The 21,544-nt window shown below is 44.3% G+C and overlaps 1 protein-coding gene across 1 annotated transcript in view; it reads right to left on the bottom strand.

Moving 5' to 3' along the window:
- Window positions 1–6,923: 6,923 nt before the first annotated feature.
- Window positions 6,924–21,544, bottom strand: part of RUBCN (rubicon autophagy regulator) — a gene marked incomplete at its 5' end in the record, with an annotated part of 58,746 nt that continues 44,125 nt past the window's right edge. The window contains 10 exons of the mRNA XM_079704919.1: window positions 6,924–6,994; window positions 12,480–12,667; window positions 12,898–12,991; window positions 14,122–14,275; window positions 14,732–14,793; window positions 15,337–15,575; window positions 16,064–16,128; window positions 17,136–17,281; window positions 17,937–18,069; window positions 19,186–19,246. Coding sequence (XP_079561045.1) covers window positions 12,489–12,667; window positions 12,898–12,991; window positions 14,122–14,275; window positions 14,732–14,793; window positions 15,337–15,575; window positions 16,064–16,128; window positions 17,136–17,281; window positions 17,937–18,069; window positions 19,186–19,246 — 1,133 coding nt within the window. The 3' untranslated portion in view covers window positions 6,924–6,994; window positions 12,480–12,488. The remainder of the gene's footprint in view (window positions 6,995–12,479; window positions 12,668–12,897; window positions 12,992–14,121; window positions 14,276–14,731; window positions 14,794–15,336; window positions 15,576–16,063; window positions 16,129–17,135; window positions 17,282–17,936; window positions 18,070–19,185; window positions 19,247–21,544) is intronic.

The following is a 21,544-nucleotide window of genomic DNA, read 5'->3' as shown; positions in this document are numbered from 1 at the left end:
TTATTTTTGGCTGCATTGGGTCTTTGTTGCTGTGCACAGGCTTTCTCTAGTTGCGGCGAGTGGGGGCTACTCCTCGTTGCGGTGTGTGGGCTTCTCATTGTGGTGGCTTCTCTTGTTGCAGAGCACAGGCTCTAGGCTCACGGGCTCAGTAGTTGTGGCTCACGGGCTCTAGAGCGCAGGCTCAGTAGTTGTGGCCCACGGGCTTAGCTGCTCTGTGGCATGTGTGATCTTTCCAGGCCAGGGCTCAAACCCGTGTCTGCTGCATTGGCAGGCGGATTCTTAACCACTGCATCACCAGGGAAGCCCCTACCACACATTTCTTCATTACTGTAACCATATAATGTCTTGAAATTGGGTAGACTGATTCCTCTTTCTTCTTCTTTTTCAAAATAGTTTGTTATTCTTGTCCTTTGTCTTTTCATATAAATTTTAGAATAACCTTGTCCATAAACCAAAAAATCTTGCTGAAATTTTGATAGGATTTGCATTAAGTCTGTATATAAATTTGGAGATAACTGACATCTTTACTATGTTGACTCTTCCAATCCATGAACATAATATACCTCTCCATTCATTTAGATCTTCTTTGATATCTTTCATCCGAAATTTGTACTTGCTGCGTACAAATCCTGTACATATTTTGTTTGATTTACACCTAAGTGTTTCTTTTCTTTCTTTTTTCAGTAAGTGGTATGGTATTTTTAATTTTGGTGTCCACGTGTTCATTGCTAGTATACAGAAATGCAATTGACTTTTGTATGTTTATCTTATATCCTGCTACATTGCCAAACTCATTAGTTTTAGGAGGGTTTTTAAAAATAGATTCCTTGGGATTTTCTACATATACTGAAGTATGTAGAGATGAATTAATATGTCTGAGATTTGCTTCAAAATAATCTTGATAGGGGTAGAGGGTGGGGATATAGATGAAACACAATTGACTGTGAGCTGGTAATTGCTGAAGCTGCATAAAGGATACATGGGGGTTCAGTATTCTACTCTCAATATCTTTGTGTATGCTTTCAATTTTCTATAACAAAAAAACGTTCCCAAATGTTATTCCCTGTAAAAGCTGCAGGGGCCCTCATTGTAGGGTAAAGTCATAGTGGTTGATCTGTCATTCAAGGCCCTTTATGGTCTGACCTCCCTGCTAACTATCCAGTTGTTCCTTGAACGTTTTCCAAAAGACCCCCTTCTCTGTATGTCTCATAGTTGTCTAAACAACGTTTTCAGTTTCAGCTTTGTTTTTGCTCCTGCTGCATTGACCCTCCTCTCTGCCCCAAAAGGCCCTTCTCCCTCCTCTCAGATTAAATCCCACGCTGCCTCCCACCCAGCTCCAGAACCAAGAGGCCCTTGAGGCCTCCCCTGATCACTCTGGCCACATTGATCTCCCCCTTCTCTGACCTTCCAGAACTGTGTCTTTAACATTCATCCCCGTATAACATAGTTGTTAAGAATGGGATTTTTGGAACTAGACTGGCTGTATTTGGATCCAGGCTCCATTGTTTACTAGCTTTGTCACTTTGGGCAAGTTATTTAAACTCTCTGTGCCTCAATTACTTCTTTATAGAATGGAAATGATAATGGTATGTACTTCATAGTGTAGTTGGTAGGATTAAATGAGTCATACATGTAAAAACTTTAGAATAGTGTTCAGCACACAGTAAAAAATCCATATGTAATGACTTCGTTTGTGTACGTCCTATGTTAGAACTAAACTGTAAATTCCTAAAGGGCAGGAACTGCATCCAAGCACTGAGTCATTTACATGGTAGATGAAAAGAATCACACATCCATGATCTGGATCAGTTTAAGTCAGACAAGTAAAGCCAATATTTAATTGCATAATTTGTCACTGTGGCCCTTTCACTGCCTATACCAAGGTTCTTTGCTTGCCAGCAACAGAAACTGGCTCCTGATAACTTAAGAAAAAGGAATGTACTAAAAAGATTTGAAGGGAAAGCTAAAAAACTGGACTCAGAACAGGATAGGAAACTGGCGGCCCCAGAATCCAGGAGAGAGGAATGACAGTCTCTTCACCATGCTAGAATGAGAAAGTGCCAGCCCACTTACTTTTTTGGTCATTGTCTTATTTGCTCAAGTTTCCAAGACTAGGGAGAGAGTTCAGGCAATCCAGCTTGATCCATGTGCCCACTCCTTGGTCAGAGGTTTAAAAAAATGAACTTATTTCTGGTAATTTTTTTTGGGGGGTGGGTGGGTGACATTAATTAAGAACTAAAAAGAAGGCTTGCTCTATCTATCTGTTCTCTGGGATCTTTGACTGGCATATTATGGAAAGAAGGCAAGCTGGATAAATATTTCTGTCTGACTGGTAAACTCTTTGCCTTTAAAGACTTTACTTCTACTTGGGTCCAAAAGGGGTATGGTATGGGCAAGTAAGTGCAAATGAAGGAATGGTTTCTGTTCACAGGTGCTGATGGGAGCTCCATGCCAGAGTCAAATAGTGCTGTTTGTAGTCTCTGGAATAGCTGGAATCCTAGAAGCCTCTGGAGAACTGTCCAGATGGTCATTATCTGGACTTTCCACTCTAAAACCTCAAGAGGGTTTTCCTGATTCCCACTAGCCTTGTCTCTGTCCCTGGCTCTTATGGAAACTCCAAGGTGTCCTCTCCCTGTGTGCTCTCAGGACAGAAGGGCTGGACAGAGGCACCAGTTCTCAGAGGAACTGCACATGAGGCGGGGAGATAAAGAAGGAAGGACAAAACTGGAAGGAAAAAAAGAAAAAGGAAGAAGGAAGGAGCTCTCCATGTTTTCTGGGCCAACGTGGGTCAGCACATCTTGTGCAGAATAATATTTGGGGGTATTTTAAAGCAATAGCTATCTTGACCCCCCCCTCCAGTATCTATATACTTTTGTACATTCCCTCTGCATTTCAAGGGAAAGAATTTTTTCCCTAAAACCAAACCAAACCAAAGTGAACTCTTTAAATTATAAAAATTAATATGACCACTTTACAGATATTTCAATAGGCAGATAAAAAGGAAAAAATCACTCCATAGTTCCATTATTTCTGCAGAGCTACACTTACTTTTATGTATTTCCTTCTCTTCCCATGTGTATTTTTCTTTCCATGAATGTTTTTCTATAATTGCAATAAGGGGGTATATATACTTGCCTATATATAAACTTCTTATTTTGGAACAATTTTAGATTTATAGGAAAGTTGCAAAGACAGTATGTGAGTTCTTATATACCCCTCACCCAATTTGTTTTCGCTAATGTCACCATCTTTCAAGACTAAGAAACCAACATTAGCACATTGCTTTTAACTAAACTCTAGACTTTATTCAGATTTTACTGGTTTTGCCAGTAATGTCCTTTTTCCTGTTCCAGGATCCAATCTAGGAGAGCGCATTGCACTTAGTCGTCATGTCTCCTTAGGCTCTTTTGGTCTGTGATAGTTACTCAGTCTCTTGTTTTTCATGACCTTGATAGTTTTGAGGAGTACTGTTCAGGTATTTTGTAGAACGTCCCTCAAATTGGGTGTGCATTATGTTTTTCTCATGATTAGACTGGGGCAATGGATTTTTGGAAAGAATATCATGTGGCGATGTGCCCATCTCATCACAGGGATGCATAATATCCAAACGGCACCCCTGGTGATGTTAACCTTGATCACTTGGTTAAGGTAGTGTTGGCTAGCTTTGTCCACTGTACAGCTGCTATTTCTCTATTTCCATGCTCTTTTTAAAAAAGCAAATCACTAATTCCAGTCCACCCTCATGGGGAGAGGGGATTAAGCGCCACCTCCTGGAGGGGCATAGGATTTACATATATTGTTTGGAATTCTGTCAGGAAGATTTGTCTCTTCTTCCCAATTTATTTATTTATTCAATTCTTTATTTATTTTATGGACTCATAAATATTTGACATAAACTTTTTCTTTTTTTCATATAACATTGTGTTATAAGGTTTTTTTCATGTTACCATCCTGGTCTTTATAACCATCATTTTAATGTTTGCATCTACTTTTGGATATTTTCCATTAACTTTGTACTCTCATAAATTATGTTTCTGTAAACATCTTTTGAAACAATGTTCTATGATTCTTTTTTTTTTTTTTTTGCGGTACGCGGGCCTCTCACTGCTGTGGCCTCTCCCGTTGCGGAGCACAGGCTCTGGACGTGCAGGCTCAGCGGCCATGGCTCATGGGCCCAGCCGCTCCACGGTATGTGGGATCCTCCCGGACCGGGGCACGAACCCACGTCCCCTGCATCGGCAGGCGGACCCTCAACCACTGTGCCACCAGGGAAGCCCCTTCTATGATTCTTTGTATTCCAGATCTGGCCTGGTGTCTGGAATACAGAAACACAGTAAATATTCAATAGATGTTTATTTGGGATGGATGGATGGATAGATGAATGAATAAATAAATGAAAGAATGAATGCTGGGCTGGCAATGTAACTCAGCGGCCCTTTTTTTTTCCCCTGTTGAACAGTCTTCTCACTCTTGGCCTATGAAGATCTCAAGTCTAAGTTAAATGTTGAGAAGTTTGAGAACTTGCTGGAAATCAAGCTTTGGCTTCCTGTGAACCACACCTAGTTTGTAATAAACAAAGAACGTCAGAACAAGTAAAGATTCTGTACTGTAAGCTTTTTTTTTTTTTTAAATCTCTGGGTGGAAAACATTTGGATATTCTATCAACTTCAGCAGTCTTTCACACAGCTTTATCATTCTTCTCTCAGCTTACCTTGTAGACATAACAATTTTTAAATACCTAGGGTATTTTTAGGACATATAAATATCTTTGTATCTCCTGGTTTAGTCCCTGGCAAGGAAAAGCTGGCAGTTTAATAATAAAGTGAGTGAAGTACATTTGGAATGTTATCTACTCTAATAATGGCTGCTGGACAAAACAAAACAGAAACAGTCGAAGACAAAGCTGAGGGAGGAGAAAGGAGATGAGGACATTTTCATCACTTCAAGATTTGGGAAAGTAATCACTGTAGATATTTGCTGGCAAGAAAAGAGATAAGAAAGCTAAGATGGGAGGTAATCAGAGGCAAGGCCAGAACAATCCTGTCCCATGTCCTACAATGTACTTCTGATCATTCTTGTTCCCACTGACAGGCAGAGAGGGAAAAACTATCAAGAACAGAATGTTTCCCAAGTGGTTCTCTCACTCTCCAGGAAGAGTCATGTCTATTTGTTGAACCCAACTATTATGAATAGTTGAACCCACGCAGACTCTGAGCGGGTGGGCACCCACAGAATGGTCTGTAGTAGAGTCCCCTGCAGATCCCTGATCTGGGGGAAAACAGCAGGGACACCCTAAAGACAAATTGTGCAGTGAGACTGGAGAGCCCCAGGGTCAGTTGGCTTCATATTCATCTCAGATTTGGGTGAGTTCAGGCTCTTTTGGTCGGAAGAAATCAGACCTGCTCCTGCTGGTAGTAAAAAGTTAAACAATAGTCATTACAGAGATCCATGTAGCAAAGACGAAAACTGACTAAATTCATCTGACTACAGGACCCCAATATGGGTTGACCCTGTCAGGGCCTCCTTTCTGCCTAAGACCTCAGCATGAGTTCTTCTGGCTTAATTTGGAAGGGCTCGTGTAGGGTCTTTGGGGATATCATTGGGATTTTGCAGAGGGAACACTAATGAGCTTAGGGTGATTAAAGAGGACAGGAAAGACCACTGCTGTAGCAAAGGCAATCCTTGTCAGGAAAGACCCTCGAAGGGTCATTTCATCTATCCACTTGCCTCCACATAGAACAGGGAATTCCTTACATTCATTCATTCACTCCATTCATTTACTTGTTTGTTTGTCCTATTTGGGAAAATACTAAATAACGAGATTGTGTGAGAAGTGCTCTAACAGGAGGTTTAGAAAGAGTGCCAAGGGCTCACAGTGGGCGGGTACAGTAGAATGTAGGCAGGGAACGCTGTGATATAGCTGAGTTAGTTCTTTAAAAGAGGAAAGATCAAGGTGTATTTAGGAAACTGCTAGTAGTTCAGGGAATGGCAGGAGATCAGGCCATGAAGCTAAAGTGTGGTCATGTATTGAAGGTCCTTTACGTGCCAGGAGAAGAAACCAAACTTTATCTTATGGGGAGAGAAATACTGGTGAGTTTTAGGCAGGGGAGTATGACTCCACAGTAATGCTTTCTGTCCTTCCCACTGCTCCAATCTCCTTATTCCCACTATGGAGGGCAATTTGGCAACATTTATCAAAATTACAAATGCACGAACCTTTTGTGCCAGCCATTCCACTTTGGATAATTTATCCTATGGATACGCTCGCAGCCATGTGAAATGACATGTGACCAGGTTTTTCACTGTAGCATTGTTTGTATTAGTAAAAGATTGGAAACAACTTAAATGTCCCTCAATACGTAAATGGTTGAATCAATTATAATCTATCCATATAATGGAAAATGTGCAGCTATAAAAAAGAATATAGAAACTCTTCATGTAGTGATATAGAAAATTCTCTAAGATATACTGTTAGGGAGAAAAAAAGCAAGAGACAGAAATGTGTATACAGTATGCTAGTTTTTAAAGAAGTGTGAAGAATAGGATATATATATATATATATATATATATATAATTTGCTTGTATTTGTATAAAGAAACTCTGTAAGGATAAAAAGAAAAGTCACGAGTGGCTACCGAAGTGGGTGAGGCAGAAACAGGGCACACGGCTACAGAAATGGGAGGGACTTTTCATTGTATATCTTTCTGTGGATTTTAAGCATGTGAATGTATCAGAAAACTACATTTAAATATTATTAAATAAGGAAGAAAGAAAGAGAGAGGGAGGGAGAGAAAGAGAGAGAAAGGGGAAGCTCTGTTTTTCCCTTTACCTCTGCAGGCCTCATTCTTGCTTTTCACCTTGTCAGGAGTTTCTTTTGGTTAGCTCTGTGGTTGAGGGCTTCCAGTGGTTAAGAGAGACATATACAACTCTTCTTTTAGACCTTTGTGTAGACAGACCCATTGTTGGCATCTAGGTTGAATTTCTTTCTCAGTTTCTAAGTAGAAAAAGGCTGGGAAGTGAGGGGCAGAGGAGAGAGAGGTGCCTTTTACTTCCCTGTTTGCCCCTTACCGCTGCTAGTGCTGTTTTGTGCTTGCTGTGGAAACAGGAGCTTGAAGGCAAAGCCAGGAGTCTGGCTGTTCCTGCAGTGGGCCAGTGGGAAAATAAAACCATTTGGGAACTACAGGCATCACCGTTTAAAAGGGAAACAGGTGAGAAATTGCAGGAGCCGTGAGAGAAAAGGACAGGACTTTCCTAGGGCTTGTTGCCTAATGGTTACAGGACGTCTGTGCTGTGCTATGTTTCAGGCTTGAGTCTTACTGGTCTGCTGTAGCCTCTTGGAGGGCTGGTCACTAAAACTCCCACCTACATCCTAAGAACCTTCTGACCACGCAAGGTTTCTTTTAACACAGGAACTCTCACCTCGCTGATCTGGTATTAAGTGTACATCCAAAACCAGAGCACAGTTCTCTGCTTGTTCCTCCCCCAGAAGCAGTCCACAGAATTGAGGGAGGCAAGGGTATATGCAAAGCACATCCTCGTGTTCTCCACACTCCTAGAATACTAGTGCTAGGTAGATTCTTTTTCCTTTTTATCACATTCATCTCTGATCCCAAGAATGTCAAGCTCACAATTGGAATGCTTGGACCATCTGGCAGCTGCTTCACTAAAGCTTTAAAAGCAAACAGTTTGATACCCTGGAGATCAGAAATGGGAGAGGACTATAGTTGATCAGGTAGAAGAGCCAGCAGGATATGGTGGTGGGCATATTGATCCCCGTCTCCCATCCTCTAGGCCAAACGTTCAAAGGAAAAAGGAAGAAGGGTTGGGTCTCACTTTAACCAGCACGCTATAAAAATTATGCCTATTCTTTTTTTTTTTTTGCGGTACGCGGGCCTCTCACTGTTGTGGCCTCTCCTGTTGCGGAGCACAGGCTCCGGACGCGCAGGCTCAGTGGCCATGGCTCAAGGGCCCAGCCGCTCCGCGGCATGTGGGATCTTCCCAGACCGGGGCACGAACCCGTGTCCCCTGCATCGGCAGGCGGACTCTCAACCACTGCGCCACCAGGGAAGCCCTATGCCTACTCTTTACACCATTAGAGGGTATAGTAAACCTACAAACATTTGGGGCCACAGAAAATGATGAATAACAAAGTCAATGCCAGAAAGGATGAGTGCCCAGCTCACAGTTCCCCTTTCTTTGTGGTGTACCCCCAATCCTCAGTAGGGAGTCCCCAACACAGCCATAAGTCTACTGTCTGGCCTGCCTCGCTGGCAGCAGACTCAAGAGGATGGCAAATCCTGCAGCTGAGGTTCCAGAGCTGCCCTGGTCTCTGCCCTTCCTGAAACTTAGTTGTTAATTTTCCTTGGATTCTGTAATGTATCCCAGCATCTTTCTAATATCTTGCCCCACTCCCACACCCCCAGCCTTTTGCTTCCTGCTTAAAAATGTGAGTCAGAACGAAACATTTGGAATTTATCTTGTTTTTAGAGGTTTGGGGCTAATGAGGTGACAGTGACAATGCTATGCCACACCCTCATCCAAACGAACATAATTTCTCTCCTGAACTATTGCAGCCATCTCCTTAGGATATCTACCGCTTCTACTCTTGTTTTACTCTATTTTCTGCAAAGCGGATGCTGACATTTTAACCAGATCAGTCACTCCTCTGATTAAAACTCTTCAATGGCTTTCCAATGTTCTCAGAAAAAATCTAAAATCTTTGGTGCCCCATGTTCTTACAATACAATCTGAAATTCTTAGTAAGTCCTTCTTGCAGTTCCTTGCCCAAACTCCTTCTGTCTTAGGACCATCAGTATATGCTAGTCCCAGTCTGGAGCCCTTTTCTCCCTACTCTGAGACTCATTTTTGGGGTCTTGGTGGAAGTATCACTTTCTCAGGGGCCTTACTTCTCTCCAATCTAAATTAGGTATCCTTGTTATTTATTTTTTTAACTGCATTGACTCTTTTCCTTCATAGCTATTACAGCTTGTAATTACATATTCATTTTGGTAACTTTGGGCAATGTCTGTCTCCCCCACAAGACTCTGAGTGCCTGAAGGGCAGGGACTGGCTCTGTTTTGCTCCATGCGATAGCCCCAGAGCCTAGCACAGAAACCAGCACACACTAGGTACCCAAGTATTAGACGGATGATTAAATAGGAAGAGACTGGCGTGGCTGGCGATTTAAGATAAGAAGCTGAATTTGTGTGCTAGTGGTAGAAAAGGAATGAGATACATTTACTTTAAAGAGAAAAATCAACATAACTTGACGACAGCGGGTGGGGAAGGACAGAATGCTTTCCCAGCCAAAAGTGCCACCTGACTCAGACAGGAAGAAACTAAATTTTCAAACTGGGGTGACTAATGGTTAGGTTTGGGGAAATATGATACTTATGTTGGTTTTAGACATACTGGTTGGAGCTAAGCAAGGGACATCGAAGGAGGAAGTGTTCAGAAAGTTGCAGAGTACAGGTGGAGCTCCAGCGGGCCAGGAGCATAAAAGAGAAACTCAGAGCTGGTTGTTCACAGAAGTGGAAACTGAAGCATCTAAGACAATTCATATGTTGTGGAGAGGAAGATTTACCTCGCTTTAAGCGACAGCTACACCAAGGGGACAGGTAGGGGGCACACCCCGTGCATTGGAAAGTGCCACAAAGTGCTTCATACACGAAGACATAGAAATCTAGAGAGGTGAAGTGATCTGCTCAAGGTCACACAGCAAGTCAGTGACAAAGCATTCCAATCCATTTTTCCTGACTTGTAAGGTCCAGTTTTCTTTGCATTAATACACAGAAACTTCCTGAATTTTCAGACATGCCTGCTTTATAGTGGACACTCCATACCAGTTCCTGATAGTCAAGGCAGGCAAATAAAAGGCAGAATTTCATGTCCTTAGTTTATTAACGATGACAATGAACTGTCAGGCTGTGTATGAATTTTAACAGGTAGAAACCTAGTTCGGAACACAAGTTGTACACACCCAAGAACATCTCCATTTAGACTCTTGCTCCTTTTATGTTAATTCAACAGAAGCTCTAAAGCTTTGGTAGAGAAAGTCAATAACAGCCTCACTTAAGTGGAAAATATTTGCCTTCCACTCTTCTGCTATGTCTTAAATCTTGTCTCCACCTTGTAAGCAAACTTCTTTTTCCCTTTATTTATAGAAAAAAACACTTCTTCCTTCCCATTTCATTCAGAAGGAACTCTCTTCAGTGCATTCAAAGCTTCTCCCCACAACAGCAGGGATTTTCAGATACTGATAAGTTGCAAAGTGCTTTCAAAAAATCCCATCCTCTTTCCTCTCTCCCCCTACTCTAAAATAAATAAATAAATGGGTATTTGGACAGTGATGACAGCACAGTGTCAGGGTCACTAAAACAGATAGGCAACCTAAAGGGATGAGGTGAGAGAGGTGGAGAAAAATAAGTGAAAGACCAGGAGGGTGAGATTGTTGAGCTCAGCTTTAGAAACAGTGTCAGCATCTTCCATCCTTTGATCCTTTGCTATATGAAACATGCACAACAATAAGAGTATATCTCTCCTCCAGTGTAGTGACTTGGAGTAAGGAGCTAGATTTGTAATTTAAACCAAAAGTGGAAGTAGAGCTCACCATCTTCACAAAGCCCTTAGTCTGAATCTGAGGCCTAATCCTCAGTGAGACTTGAGTCTCATAGGGTCATTCCCAAAGCTCCTTGAAGGACAAGGGAGCTTCTAGTCCGCCCTTCAAAACTGGGCTGGGCTGGAGGCCTTGGCTTTCACAGCCCCTCCGCCCCACCTGCGAACTGAAGGGAGAACAGCCTGAAGTAGCCTTCAGATCCCAAGTCTGAAGCAGAGGGACCAACACCAGAGGTCAGTTCCTCCCTGCTCCCTCTTGTCCTGGTGGAGCCTCAGCTCTGGATGTTACTTTACTGCCCCTTCGACTTCCTGTGAGACTCCTGGTTGCCTCCAACTCAGGCACTCATCAGCTTCCACCAACCATGTGCAACTTTCTGTTCAGCTTCCTGGGGCAGCGCCCACAGCAAGTTTTTCTTACAAGCAACCAACTATGGAAAGACAGGCACCCAGGAAGAAGTCAGTCCCAAAACAAAAATGCTCTGGGCTTTAGTTCACAGAGCTGCCAGCGCTTAGAGCAGTGATCCTGACCAGTGTTTTACATACAGGTCAGGAAGTACAGCAACTTCAAGAATGTGACAAACATATACTCGGTCCCAGCAAAAACTTTTCCCATCAAAACATACATTAAAAAAGGGTGTGTGTGTTAAAGTTAGTAATAAGAAAAGGATGAGTGAACATATGAATACCACCAGGCTAAAGAGTTAAGTGCATAATTGGCATAAAGGCTCTTGTTATCCCAAGAACACGGGAACATTCACGCTCACATCCACAAACTGTCAAGTTGTCTGACACCACTAATAGCAGGAAGCTTTTTCCTCAACTTTGACAAAAGAAACTAAGGCAAGAGATCAGCCACGAGGGAGGGTCCCAGTTGTGCTTCAGGAGCAGAGGGAGAGCACGGAGTTGGGCCAGGCTTCTACTCAGAACCACACTGACCACCTAACAGAGGACACAGTGGCAAGAGACCCAAAGATAAAATGGTGGATGGGGTTTCTGTCCTCAATTTAGGATGGTGTCAGGGACTTGCCTGACTTGAAAGATCAAACCTGCACCAGAGCTATGTTGACTAAAAGGGACCTGATCACCTGAGAGGAGGCTATCAGCCCCTCTGACTGAATAAATGTTCCTTAAACAACAGAGTTGTAGTGTCACTTATGCTAGAAATGGGCCTGGTCTAAGTATCAGTTCTGTTCTTTGTGTCAAGTCCCCCAGGGTAGATAAAGAAAGTCAGCCTGTGACATCATCTGTGCCTAGAATATTTCAAACAAGGAAGTCATGACTGCCTCCTTGAGGTCTCTGAAAATTCTAAGGTAGCAATAACGCTGTTTTTATGGCCTCAAAAACACCTAAATAAGAATGCCCATGATGCAGTCCCATTCTCTGCTGCTTCTCCTCAGGGCACAGTCTGACCCTATTCCAGGACTGGGAGAGAGAAAACTCCATCCTCCTGTTTCAGCAGCAAAGGAGAAGTGAGTTCGCTGAGAAAGGCCTGGCTCAGAAGCTCCAGAATTACAACAAAATAAAACCGGAAATGATACTTGAGATGCAGATCTGGTCCAAGTGGAGAAGGCCATGGATGTCGGAAGAACTGGGTCTCCTTGTCCATTCCCCTGACAGAGGCACTAGAAGCTTCACTTAGGGACCCATGTGTCAGTTCTGATGGAAATACTTGGTACCTATAAATTGTCACAACAGACTGGACCCCACCAACCTAAATAAGGTTGACTGTACATGGACATTAGACAGGTCGTAAAAATTAATAATGATGATAATAATTAAAAAAAAAACCAAGTGGGGAAAGTCCTTAAAAAGGTGGCTCAGTTCTGCACTGTGTGTGACCCTAGCCCCTAGGAAGAGTGCTTTACGTGCTTTCTTCAGGTGGTCTCCAGGACGGCGGCCTCCAGGGCCAAGGCCTCGGTGGGTTCTTCCTCAGAGTCTGACATGTAGGACTCCAGGCTCTGCTTGGCCAGCAACTCCCGCCGGGCCTGCAGCCGCTCACAGCGGGGACAGCTTCCAGACTTGAAACAAGCTTTATGGTAACATGCTTTACACTCTATTCAAGTTGGGAAGGGGAGAGAGAGAAAAGAACAATTTGTATTATCTCGAACTGGAAGCAAGTCGCTGCCATAACCCTTCTCACACCACGGCTTGGTGCACCTGTGGGGAAACACAGGGAGCTGCTGAACCAAACCGAACTCTTACTAATAGGGGTGGCTGACGGGAAATAAATGAGCCTTGTGTTCTGTCTTGTTTGCCCACCCCACACCGGGCACCAGCCCTCACCTTCACAGGTCCGGCACTTATGGAGCTCAAAGGGAAAGATGATGTCATCTGCCTTCTGACAGAACTCACAGATGAAGCCCTTGGCTTGGCAGAGCTGGAGAGGAAAGACACAGGCAGCAAAATGAGGCAAAGCACACCACAGGAACTGGCCAAGAGGGTGAACACAAGCGAGGGGAGGAGCAAAATATAAATAAGTCTTGAGGGACTCTAACGTGTTCTCCCACCTTCAGGAAAGAGACCCAGGCTGGACTCAGCATGATAGCCAAACTGGGGCCAGGGCTGGGCAGCGTTGCTGTGCAGTGTTAGACAAAGCTTTAAGGTGAAGACAAGAGAGGCATGAGTTTGAGAAACTCCAGCCATGAGAGTGGTTCTCAAAGAAGAGATGAAAAGAAGGAAGGAACGATGCCACAGAGGGCTTCCTAAAGTCAAAATTCCAGCCTGGGTAATGATTTTATTTTGAAATAGGAAACACAACCAATTAAGGTAAAATGTAAAGGCAAGTACAGTTCTCCAAAATAACACCCAGCCTCGAGTCAGGGGACAGTGAAGTCTTTCCAATGCCCCCTGCTACATGGGACTTCTACACATGCCCCATTTTAAGCTCTAATTCTGGGACTGTTACAGGAACACAAACTGGACATATTCTAAGACGGGAAATTCTAAATATGGAATTTATGAATTTCTGGTATGTTGGATACATCAAGAACAATGATAACTTGCATCTACAGAATACTTAAGTTTACACAATGCTTTCACATAAATTATTTCATCAATCCTCAAAAATACTGAGAGGAAAGGACAGTGGGTATTAATCATTATCTTCATTTTAGAGACAAGAAAATTGAGGCTTACATCAGCGAGGGCAAAGTATTTCCTTTGATCACAGTGATTGAAAATGATAAAGCCAAGACCCAGTCCCTCTCCAGAATCTAATCCAAGGTCCTCCTCTCACATCATGCTGATTCTTTAGTGAAGGCCTGCTTAGTCCTGCCCATTTCCCAGGAGAAATGCCAGCACCAAATCCTCTTCTAATTCTAGGTTCCTTAGAGCTGGATGATTTAGCTGTTCACCAACCCAGGGAAGAGCAATCCTGTACAGTTTTTCTCACAGTGTTGACAAGCCAATTCAACTTCCTGGAACTAAATGGCAAGAACCCTGGATGCACGCTACTCTCGGTGTCCCTAAGCAAGGGCCCAGCAGCATGCTAAATTGAGAGTTTCTTACCATGCATCGCTCTACGTGGGCAGCCCCTGCCCTGGTGAGGTCAGTGAGCCTGGGCCCCAGCTCTCCCTTCCTGGCTGCAGTCAGATCATTCAGCGAGTACAGGTGGAGATCCTCTGTCAGGTGGCCTGGAACTGTGTCAAAGGAGTCCAGAAGCCTGCAGGAAATGAGGGGAAGTGGGTGGGAGCGGAGAACGAACACTTTGTGTGGCACATCAGGGTAGAAGGATTTCTATCCAGAAGCAGGATAGCGAAGAAAAGCGTCCTAGGCAGAGTGATGAGGGTGGGTAACATTCAGCCAGCCCAGGCCACCTCAACCCTCCATACCACCAGGTGTCTGGAGGGCAGAAGTGACTTTTAGGCCCTTCTGCAGTGATGCGTGTCAGCCTGCAAAGAGTGGTGGGCCTGCCCTGGGTAGAATAACCAGATCTCCCCCTCCAGAGAGAGGGACACAGACATAGTTACTGCTGTAGGCTTCTCATTTACCATTTCTGGAATTTTCTGCAAGATCCCCCTACTCTCCTGTTTCACATAACAAGGGCCAAATGCTGGGACATGTTTCTTTCAGAGACATTAGCTCAGCCAGAGGCCTCTGGCCTCCACACAAGACTTACTCTTTGGCCAGTCGACATGTCTTGAACATGTTCTTCATGTGACACAGCTGGACCCGCAGCAGCTGAAGAGAATGGCATTGTGGTGGTAGGTGGGGAGTCAGAGGGGTGTAAAGAGGAGAGAAACCAACGTTAGAAAGGCCAGTACCTTTAAACCCTGCGCGTCTGGAGGCTTTGCACGAGGCAGCCAGAGCCAGACTGTTTTCAATACCTGTAACTCAACAACTCACTTCAAAGGCACCCCCAGTCAGGGAAGGGCCCTCTGCTAGGTCAGTCTGCCCAAATCACATACACAGCTGGGAGCTGCTGAGAAATCCAGAATCTGAACTTCCAACCCGACACTCTATTCTCTGTTCAGTAATATTTTCAGGGAAGGGAGAAATCCTGCTTTTGCCATTAAGTGTTATCTATAGCTTTCAAGCTGCCTTGCCCGGTTCGAGACTCTAACTAGACAGATACCTCGAAAATGGCATGAAAAAGTACGTAGAGAAAGTGAGAATGATGAGATGGTCACAGCTCTACCATAGCAACAAAGAGGAGCGTGGTGATATTGGGAAACCTCTATGAACAGAGGGTAATCTACAACGTGACCTTTTCAAGGGTCTTACCCGGACTTGATTGAGCAGCTTGACCTTCCTATAGAGGGCACTGTTGATGTCCTGCACATTGAAGAGAGGATCGTTCCAGATCTTAATGAGCAGGTCCTTGGAGAAATTGCTGACATAGTACTTGCTGAAGTCCCACTTGCGCAGAACTCGGCTGGGGATAACCATCTGGGCATTCTCGTGGCAGCACTGACAGAAGTACTTGCCCAAGTACTCGCAGTACCGCAGCCGCTTGATGTAATCTGAAAAAAATGGAAAGTCAAAAGGTCAGAGGTGGCTTTCCCATCTGTAAGCTGGTGAGGCAGCCCTGCTGTTCCTTTTGAAAGAGGAGGAAGGGATGGCCAGTGGGCTCCAGCCACCTCTGTTTGAGCGCCCAAAGCTGCCAGAAACCAACATAGTGGGGCCTGTGGTTTCTGTGTCCCAGCCTGGAGGCCGCTGAGGAAACAAGTGCTGCCAGAATTGGTCAGATCCAGCCTCCAAGAACCTGGCTGAGAGTACACAATGTTCTCCAGTACACGATCCTGGTAATGGGCTCCTAGAAATCATTTCCCTCTGATTCCCAGTACTGTTGCCTAGTAGTACCCCTTTCCGTCCTCCAGGCCTCTTCTTTCCCTTTCCCCAGTTCTGCTCTGTCATCTCCTCTTACTACTTCTCTGACCAGCTCCCTCGCCCAGGTGTGTGACAGGGTAAAGCCCTTGGAGGCAGCAGGGGGGTCAGAGAAGACGCTCACCAGGGTCACTCCGGATGCCACATCCTGCACAGCGGTAATTCTGCTTGGCCACAGCGATTTTCCTCCTGAGGAAACGGGAAGGAGAGGGGATTGGCAGATGCCGGCTGCATGAGGTCTCTGAGATGTGAAGGATGGGGATACAAATACAGGGCTCCCATAGGGATGGGAAGAGAGGGGGATTCACCTATTTTTTTAGAGTTGGACAGAATGAACCTATTGGGAGAACCAATTTAAACCAAGGATTGTAAGGTTAGAATTTAGGTCTAGGCAGTGACTCTCCCCAGTAATGAACCACACTTTCTGTACAAATGTAAGAGATGAGAAATAGTAAAGAGGGGAGCACAAAAGGAAAGAAAAGCATCCATCCATCTTGAGGAAAGAAAAAAAAAAAAGCTCATAAAACTACCAGGAGGAAAGCAACAGGTTGGGAGGCCAGTGATAAAAGACCTCATTTCTGGGGCTTCCCTGGTGGCGCAGTGGTTGAGAGTCCGCCTGCCGATGCAGGGGACACAGGTTCGTGCCCCGGTCCGGGAAGATCCCACATGCCACGGAGCAGCTGGGCCCGTGAGCCGTGGCCGCTGAGCCTGCGCATCCGGAGCCTGTGCTCCACAACGGGAGGGGCCACAACAGTGAGAGGCCCGCGTACCGCAAAAAATAAAATAAAATAAAAAAATAAAAGACCTCATTTCTGGTTAGCTCTGGGAAGGAATGGGAGGACTAAGAGTAAAACTCGCAGACAAGGGACTTCCCTGGTGGTCTAGTGGGTAAGACTCTGTGCTCCCAATGCAGGGGGCCCAGGTTCGATCCCTGGTCAGAGAACTAGATCCCACATGCATGCCACAATTAAGAGTCCACATACCGCAACTAAGACCCGGCGCAGCCAAAATAAATAAATGAATAAATATTAAAAAAAAAAAAAACCTCGCAGACAAGTAAGTAACTCTCTCCCTCTGCCTTTTAGAATTGTATGGGAGGTACAGCTGCAGGTAGGGACAATAGGGTGAAGAGAAGGCTCTGACAATCCAAAGAGAATGTATCTGTTTGCCAAAGGGCACGGCCACTGACCACTCACGTTGGGGCTGGATGAACATTAAAAATTATCTGAGGCCGGGGTGGGGCCCACTCCAGGTTGCCTCGAACACGAATACGTAGCTTGTAGATGTCAGCATGCTGCCCGTCATCTGGTGAGATGGGCAGTGAGTCAGGGATGGGCAGGAGCTGCAGAAGAAAAGCACAGGGTGATCCACCATGGACAATCTGGGGGAATACATATGCTTGACCCTTCTGGCCATGGCAGAAGCATAATTAATGAAAGCCGTTTCAGGAACACCATAAGCAAGGGCTTCAGGGAACCTTGGCCCTCGAAATAAATGATAAGGCACCAGGCTACTAGAAGTGAGGGCCTTGGGTTCCAAGGATCGAAAGGAACAGAAATGGCATCCCAGTGTGGCAGCACCCCTTGATAATGCTGTCCCTGAACCCAGCCCGGGACCCTTGGTGTGCCAGGGTGCTTCATGCCTTATCCAACTGCAGAGCAAAGAAGAACCTGAACAGTTCACTTTTCCAGTGTCTCAAGGTGGTCACAACACAGGAGTGCTGCCCCCGGTCTAGTGAGCAGTCATGTGGTATAAGGACACTGGAGGAGCCGTTATCTCCTATCTTGACGATGGCTAGGGAAAACCTAGGCAAGCGTGCACGCATTCCTTCATTTATCCATGACATATGTTTGTAATGAATGGCTTCTAAAAGTAAGGAAGGAAACACGGAGGCTCATTCTAAACTGGGGACGTGTAATAAAGGAGAACAATATCAGAAAGGCTCACAGCCTCCTGGGGCTAGATGCTGGGTGGAGAAAAAGACTTGAAGAATCTACCTTCTGAGGGGCATCATGCTCTGGAACAAGCCACTCTAGCTCTGAGGCGGCTGGGAGCTGCATCCCCTCAAACTGCTTCAGGAGCCCCATGGCCACTGCCTCAGCAGATGTGGAGTGTAGGAAGCAGTGAGCGCTGAAACAAAGAGTCAAGAAAGACTGAGCATAGAGAAAAGACAGGAGGATGGGAGCCCTAACTTCAGGACCCGATACCATACACAGTGATTTATGGACTGAGAGAACACTCACAGCACCCCCAGTCCACTCAGCTTCCTTTCTCATCATCCTCAGACATGTGAGTATAGAGCAAAATACACAGGTCCACACATAGTTTTAAGACTTAGGCTCAAATCCCACTTACTAGCATTCATGGCACTGCTGGTTAAGAATTCTGTCAAATCCTTTCTCTAAACTTCACTTTCTTTTTTTTTTAATTACTTAATTTATTTACTCATTCATTCATTTATTTATTTGTTGGCTGCGTCGGATCTTCGTTGCTGTGCACGGGCTTTCTCTAGTTGCAGCGAGTGGGGATTACTCTTCATCGCAGTGTGTGGGCTTCTCATTGCGGTGGCTTCTCTTGTTGCGGAGCACGGGCTCTAGGCATGCGGGCTTCAGTAGTTGTGGCTCACGAGCTCTAGAGCACAGGCTTAGTAGTTGTGGTGCACGGGCTTAGTTGCTCCACAGCATGTGGGACCTTCCCGGACCAGGGCTCGAACCCGTGTCCCCTGCATTGGCAGGCGGATTCTTAGCCACTGCGCCACCAGGGAAGCCCTAAACTTCACTTTCTTTAATTGCAAAATGGGGGTGACAACACCTGTTTACAAATAGAGTGAGTCAAACTGCTTTGTGGACTATGAAGACTATTGTCACTCCCACATGAACTACTATTTCCTCTAGTTGAGTCTACTATGTGGAACCTGTTCAATTTGATTTCATAATCAGAAATCACGATCACTGTTCTCTCTTTTGAGACCTGATCTTCTGGGAGTCTCTGGTATAATCAGAGTTAGCAAAGAAGGAATAATCCACACTGCGGGCTTTGTCTCCACCAGAGCCCGGCCTGTTTGATCCCACGATCTTCTGCTCTCTTCCCTGGACTCACCACCATCAGGCAGGCCTGTCACGTTAACCTTGCCTCTTTGTGAATTCAGATGGCTTCATCCCGTGGCCTTCCCATCCATAGGCCAAGACCTGGGTTTGTGTCTCCACATATCCCAAAGTTTTATTAAAAAAAAAAAAAAGTACTTACAAGGGTTGGGAGGAAACAAATGATTTGTGGTTTGAGAGTGTGCTCCTTCTGATGTCAGCATCTAAATGCAAACAAGAGTTAAGGGGAGCAGGAAATGGAAAGGGAGGAGGTGAGGGATAATAATGGAAAGCATGCCGAGCTATTGCCAGCTAAGCACTCAGGGCAGCAGCTAGGTGCTACATTCTATGCAGGACAAGGAGCAGAGTCCAGGTGGAGCTTTACATACGATTTATGGTTTGGCTCCGTTCAAGTCACAACAGACTGAATGGGTGACATTATGCATAGCACTGAGAAGGTCAAAGTGGCTACAAATCCAGGTGGAAACACAAATTCACATTGAGTGCAAAGCAGTGAAGGAGAAAACGAAGCATCCTAAGGCAAACAGGGACACACTCTCTACCAAGCAGCAACAAAGGACTCCAATTTCTCTCATTCTCTAAATCTCAAGTGCTCTTAAATGATAAACTCTCAGAGTCAAGAACTCTATCTAGCTCTTTTTTTTATACCAGAATCAGTACCTAACACAGAATTTAGGTCATAGAGGTTACTCATTAAATGTATGTGGAATTGAAACTTTGCTTCTAACATCGGACCACTGTTGCTATTACCCACTGAATGTGAGAAGTCTACCATGTCCTTAACAAAGTTTCGCGGAAAGACTCCCTTCCTGTCCGGTGGCACAGGGGAAAAAAAGAACTTCTCTATGGTTTGGCAACTCCCTGGAGATGCCTGGTAAACAACAAATTTTCATGGAGCTATTCAACATGAGCTTTACTAAAGAAAGAACTCTCAAACATAATTTTAGGAAACTATGGCAGATTTTCCAAAGTCTATTTCCAAGAAAGAATTTTGAAAAGGATTTCTAATAATGATATGCCTGAATCTCTAGAGACCTCATCTACCCAAATACTTTTAATGGGCAGAATGTGAAACATAGCAATCGTGTTCAAGAAAAGCAGATACTGCCTATTCAAGTCATGAAAACAAGACTGTTCTGATAAGTCTCGTCCCTCACTTCCTTTGATGCCTAGTGAAAAGACCTTTTCCTAATTAAACCTACACAATGATCAATCTACTGCATTTAAGCCCCTCAATAGAGCGCTAAGCTTACATGACATCATTCTGCAGTTGGCCATGAGTAGTTCAATTGTTCTTCATGTTTCCTCTGTATACATATATGCTTGTATGTACCGCTAGATTATAATATCTCGGTGTGAGGAAATGAGATCGTGTCTAATTCTTCTGTTTGGCCCTGAAATACTTAACACAGTGCTCTGTATAACAGCATATTCTCAAATAATATTCCTGAAAAATCAATGTCTTCAAAGCTATAAACACAAATAAGAGAAAAGAATTGAAATCTCTCCGTTTTCATATGCTCTCTAAGCATAGAAAAACTTAAGATAGCAACAAAATCTTTGACTAGCAAATAACAAATCCTATTTTATTTAACAAAGAAGTTCATGTATATCATATACTCTGTCTGAATTTGTGCCACTCAAATCCAGTTCCCAATACACTGGCTAGTTCTGTATTCCATTCTAAATAGTGCTAGAAGAGAAAAAAAAAAACTCTAGGCAATAGTAGACCTTCATAGACCATTGGGTTTGCAACATTGGTTTGAGTAACACTAAACTGCCTTGGATCATACGTAAGTCTTGCCTTGTCCTTAAAATCCTCAAAGAGTTTTGTACATAATAGGTTTCCAAAAAATATTTCCTAAATAAAAAATTGTCTAAAAGCAAAAAGCAAATTTCAGCCTGTTTACGAGTGATAGAAAAGGAAAAACGAGACAAAAATCTTAGACAGATATCTTGAATAAAGAGCTAACCAACATGATTACTTGAGGGCCAGGCTACTAAAGAAAACATGGCACGCCAGAGAGGAGAGGCGGTTGACAATTCATGGTTGCTGAAAACCGCTGTCTTCATAAAACTATTCAGCAGTTCTTCAGCCTCACAGAGAGGAAGTCTTCTTTTCTTTGAGAGAAAAAATAACACTCTCTCCTCTTTGGAAAATAAAGTCAAGTCATACTTTATCATGTTTCTTCTTTTTTACCAGAGGTGCAGTGATGTCCTAGCTAATCATGAATATTTCCAAGAGTGCAGAAGACTACATGGGTTTGGAAGCGAGGATCTTACCCCAAGAGTGGAGAAGGGGAGGCAGCGCCTGATATCAAAAGGGACATGACACCTGTCACTGGTCAGTACCATGAAGGCCTCATGGGTACTAGCCTCTCTGTTGCATCCTGCTCACTCTCTAGTCAGTACAAGCAGATGATAAGGTTAATGTGGTTGGAACACTAGTTGAGGATCTGGATAAAAGTAGACCAGGGTCTAGGATAATTAAGGAGTAAAGA

Source organism: Hyperoodon ampullatus, assembly GCF_949752795.1.
Source record: "Hyperoodon ampullatus genome assembly, chromosome: 5".
Taxonomy (NCBI): Eukaryota; Metazoa; Chordata; class Mammalia; order Artiodactyla; family Ziphiidae; genus Hyperoodon; species Hyperoodon ampullatus.
The sequence above is the reverse complement of the archived record's forward strand: the minus strand, read 5'-3'. Positions and strand labels throughout refer to the sequence as shown.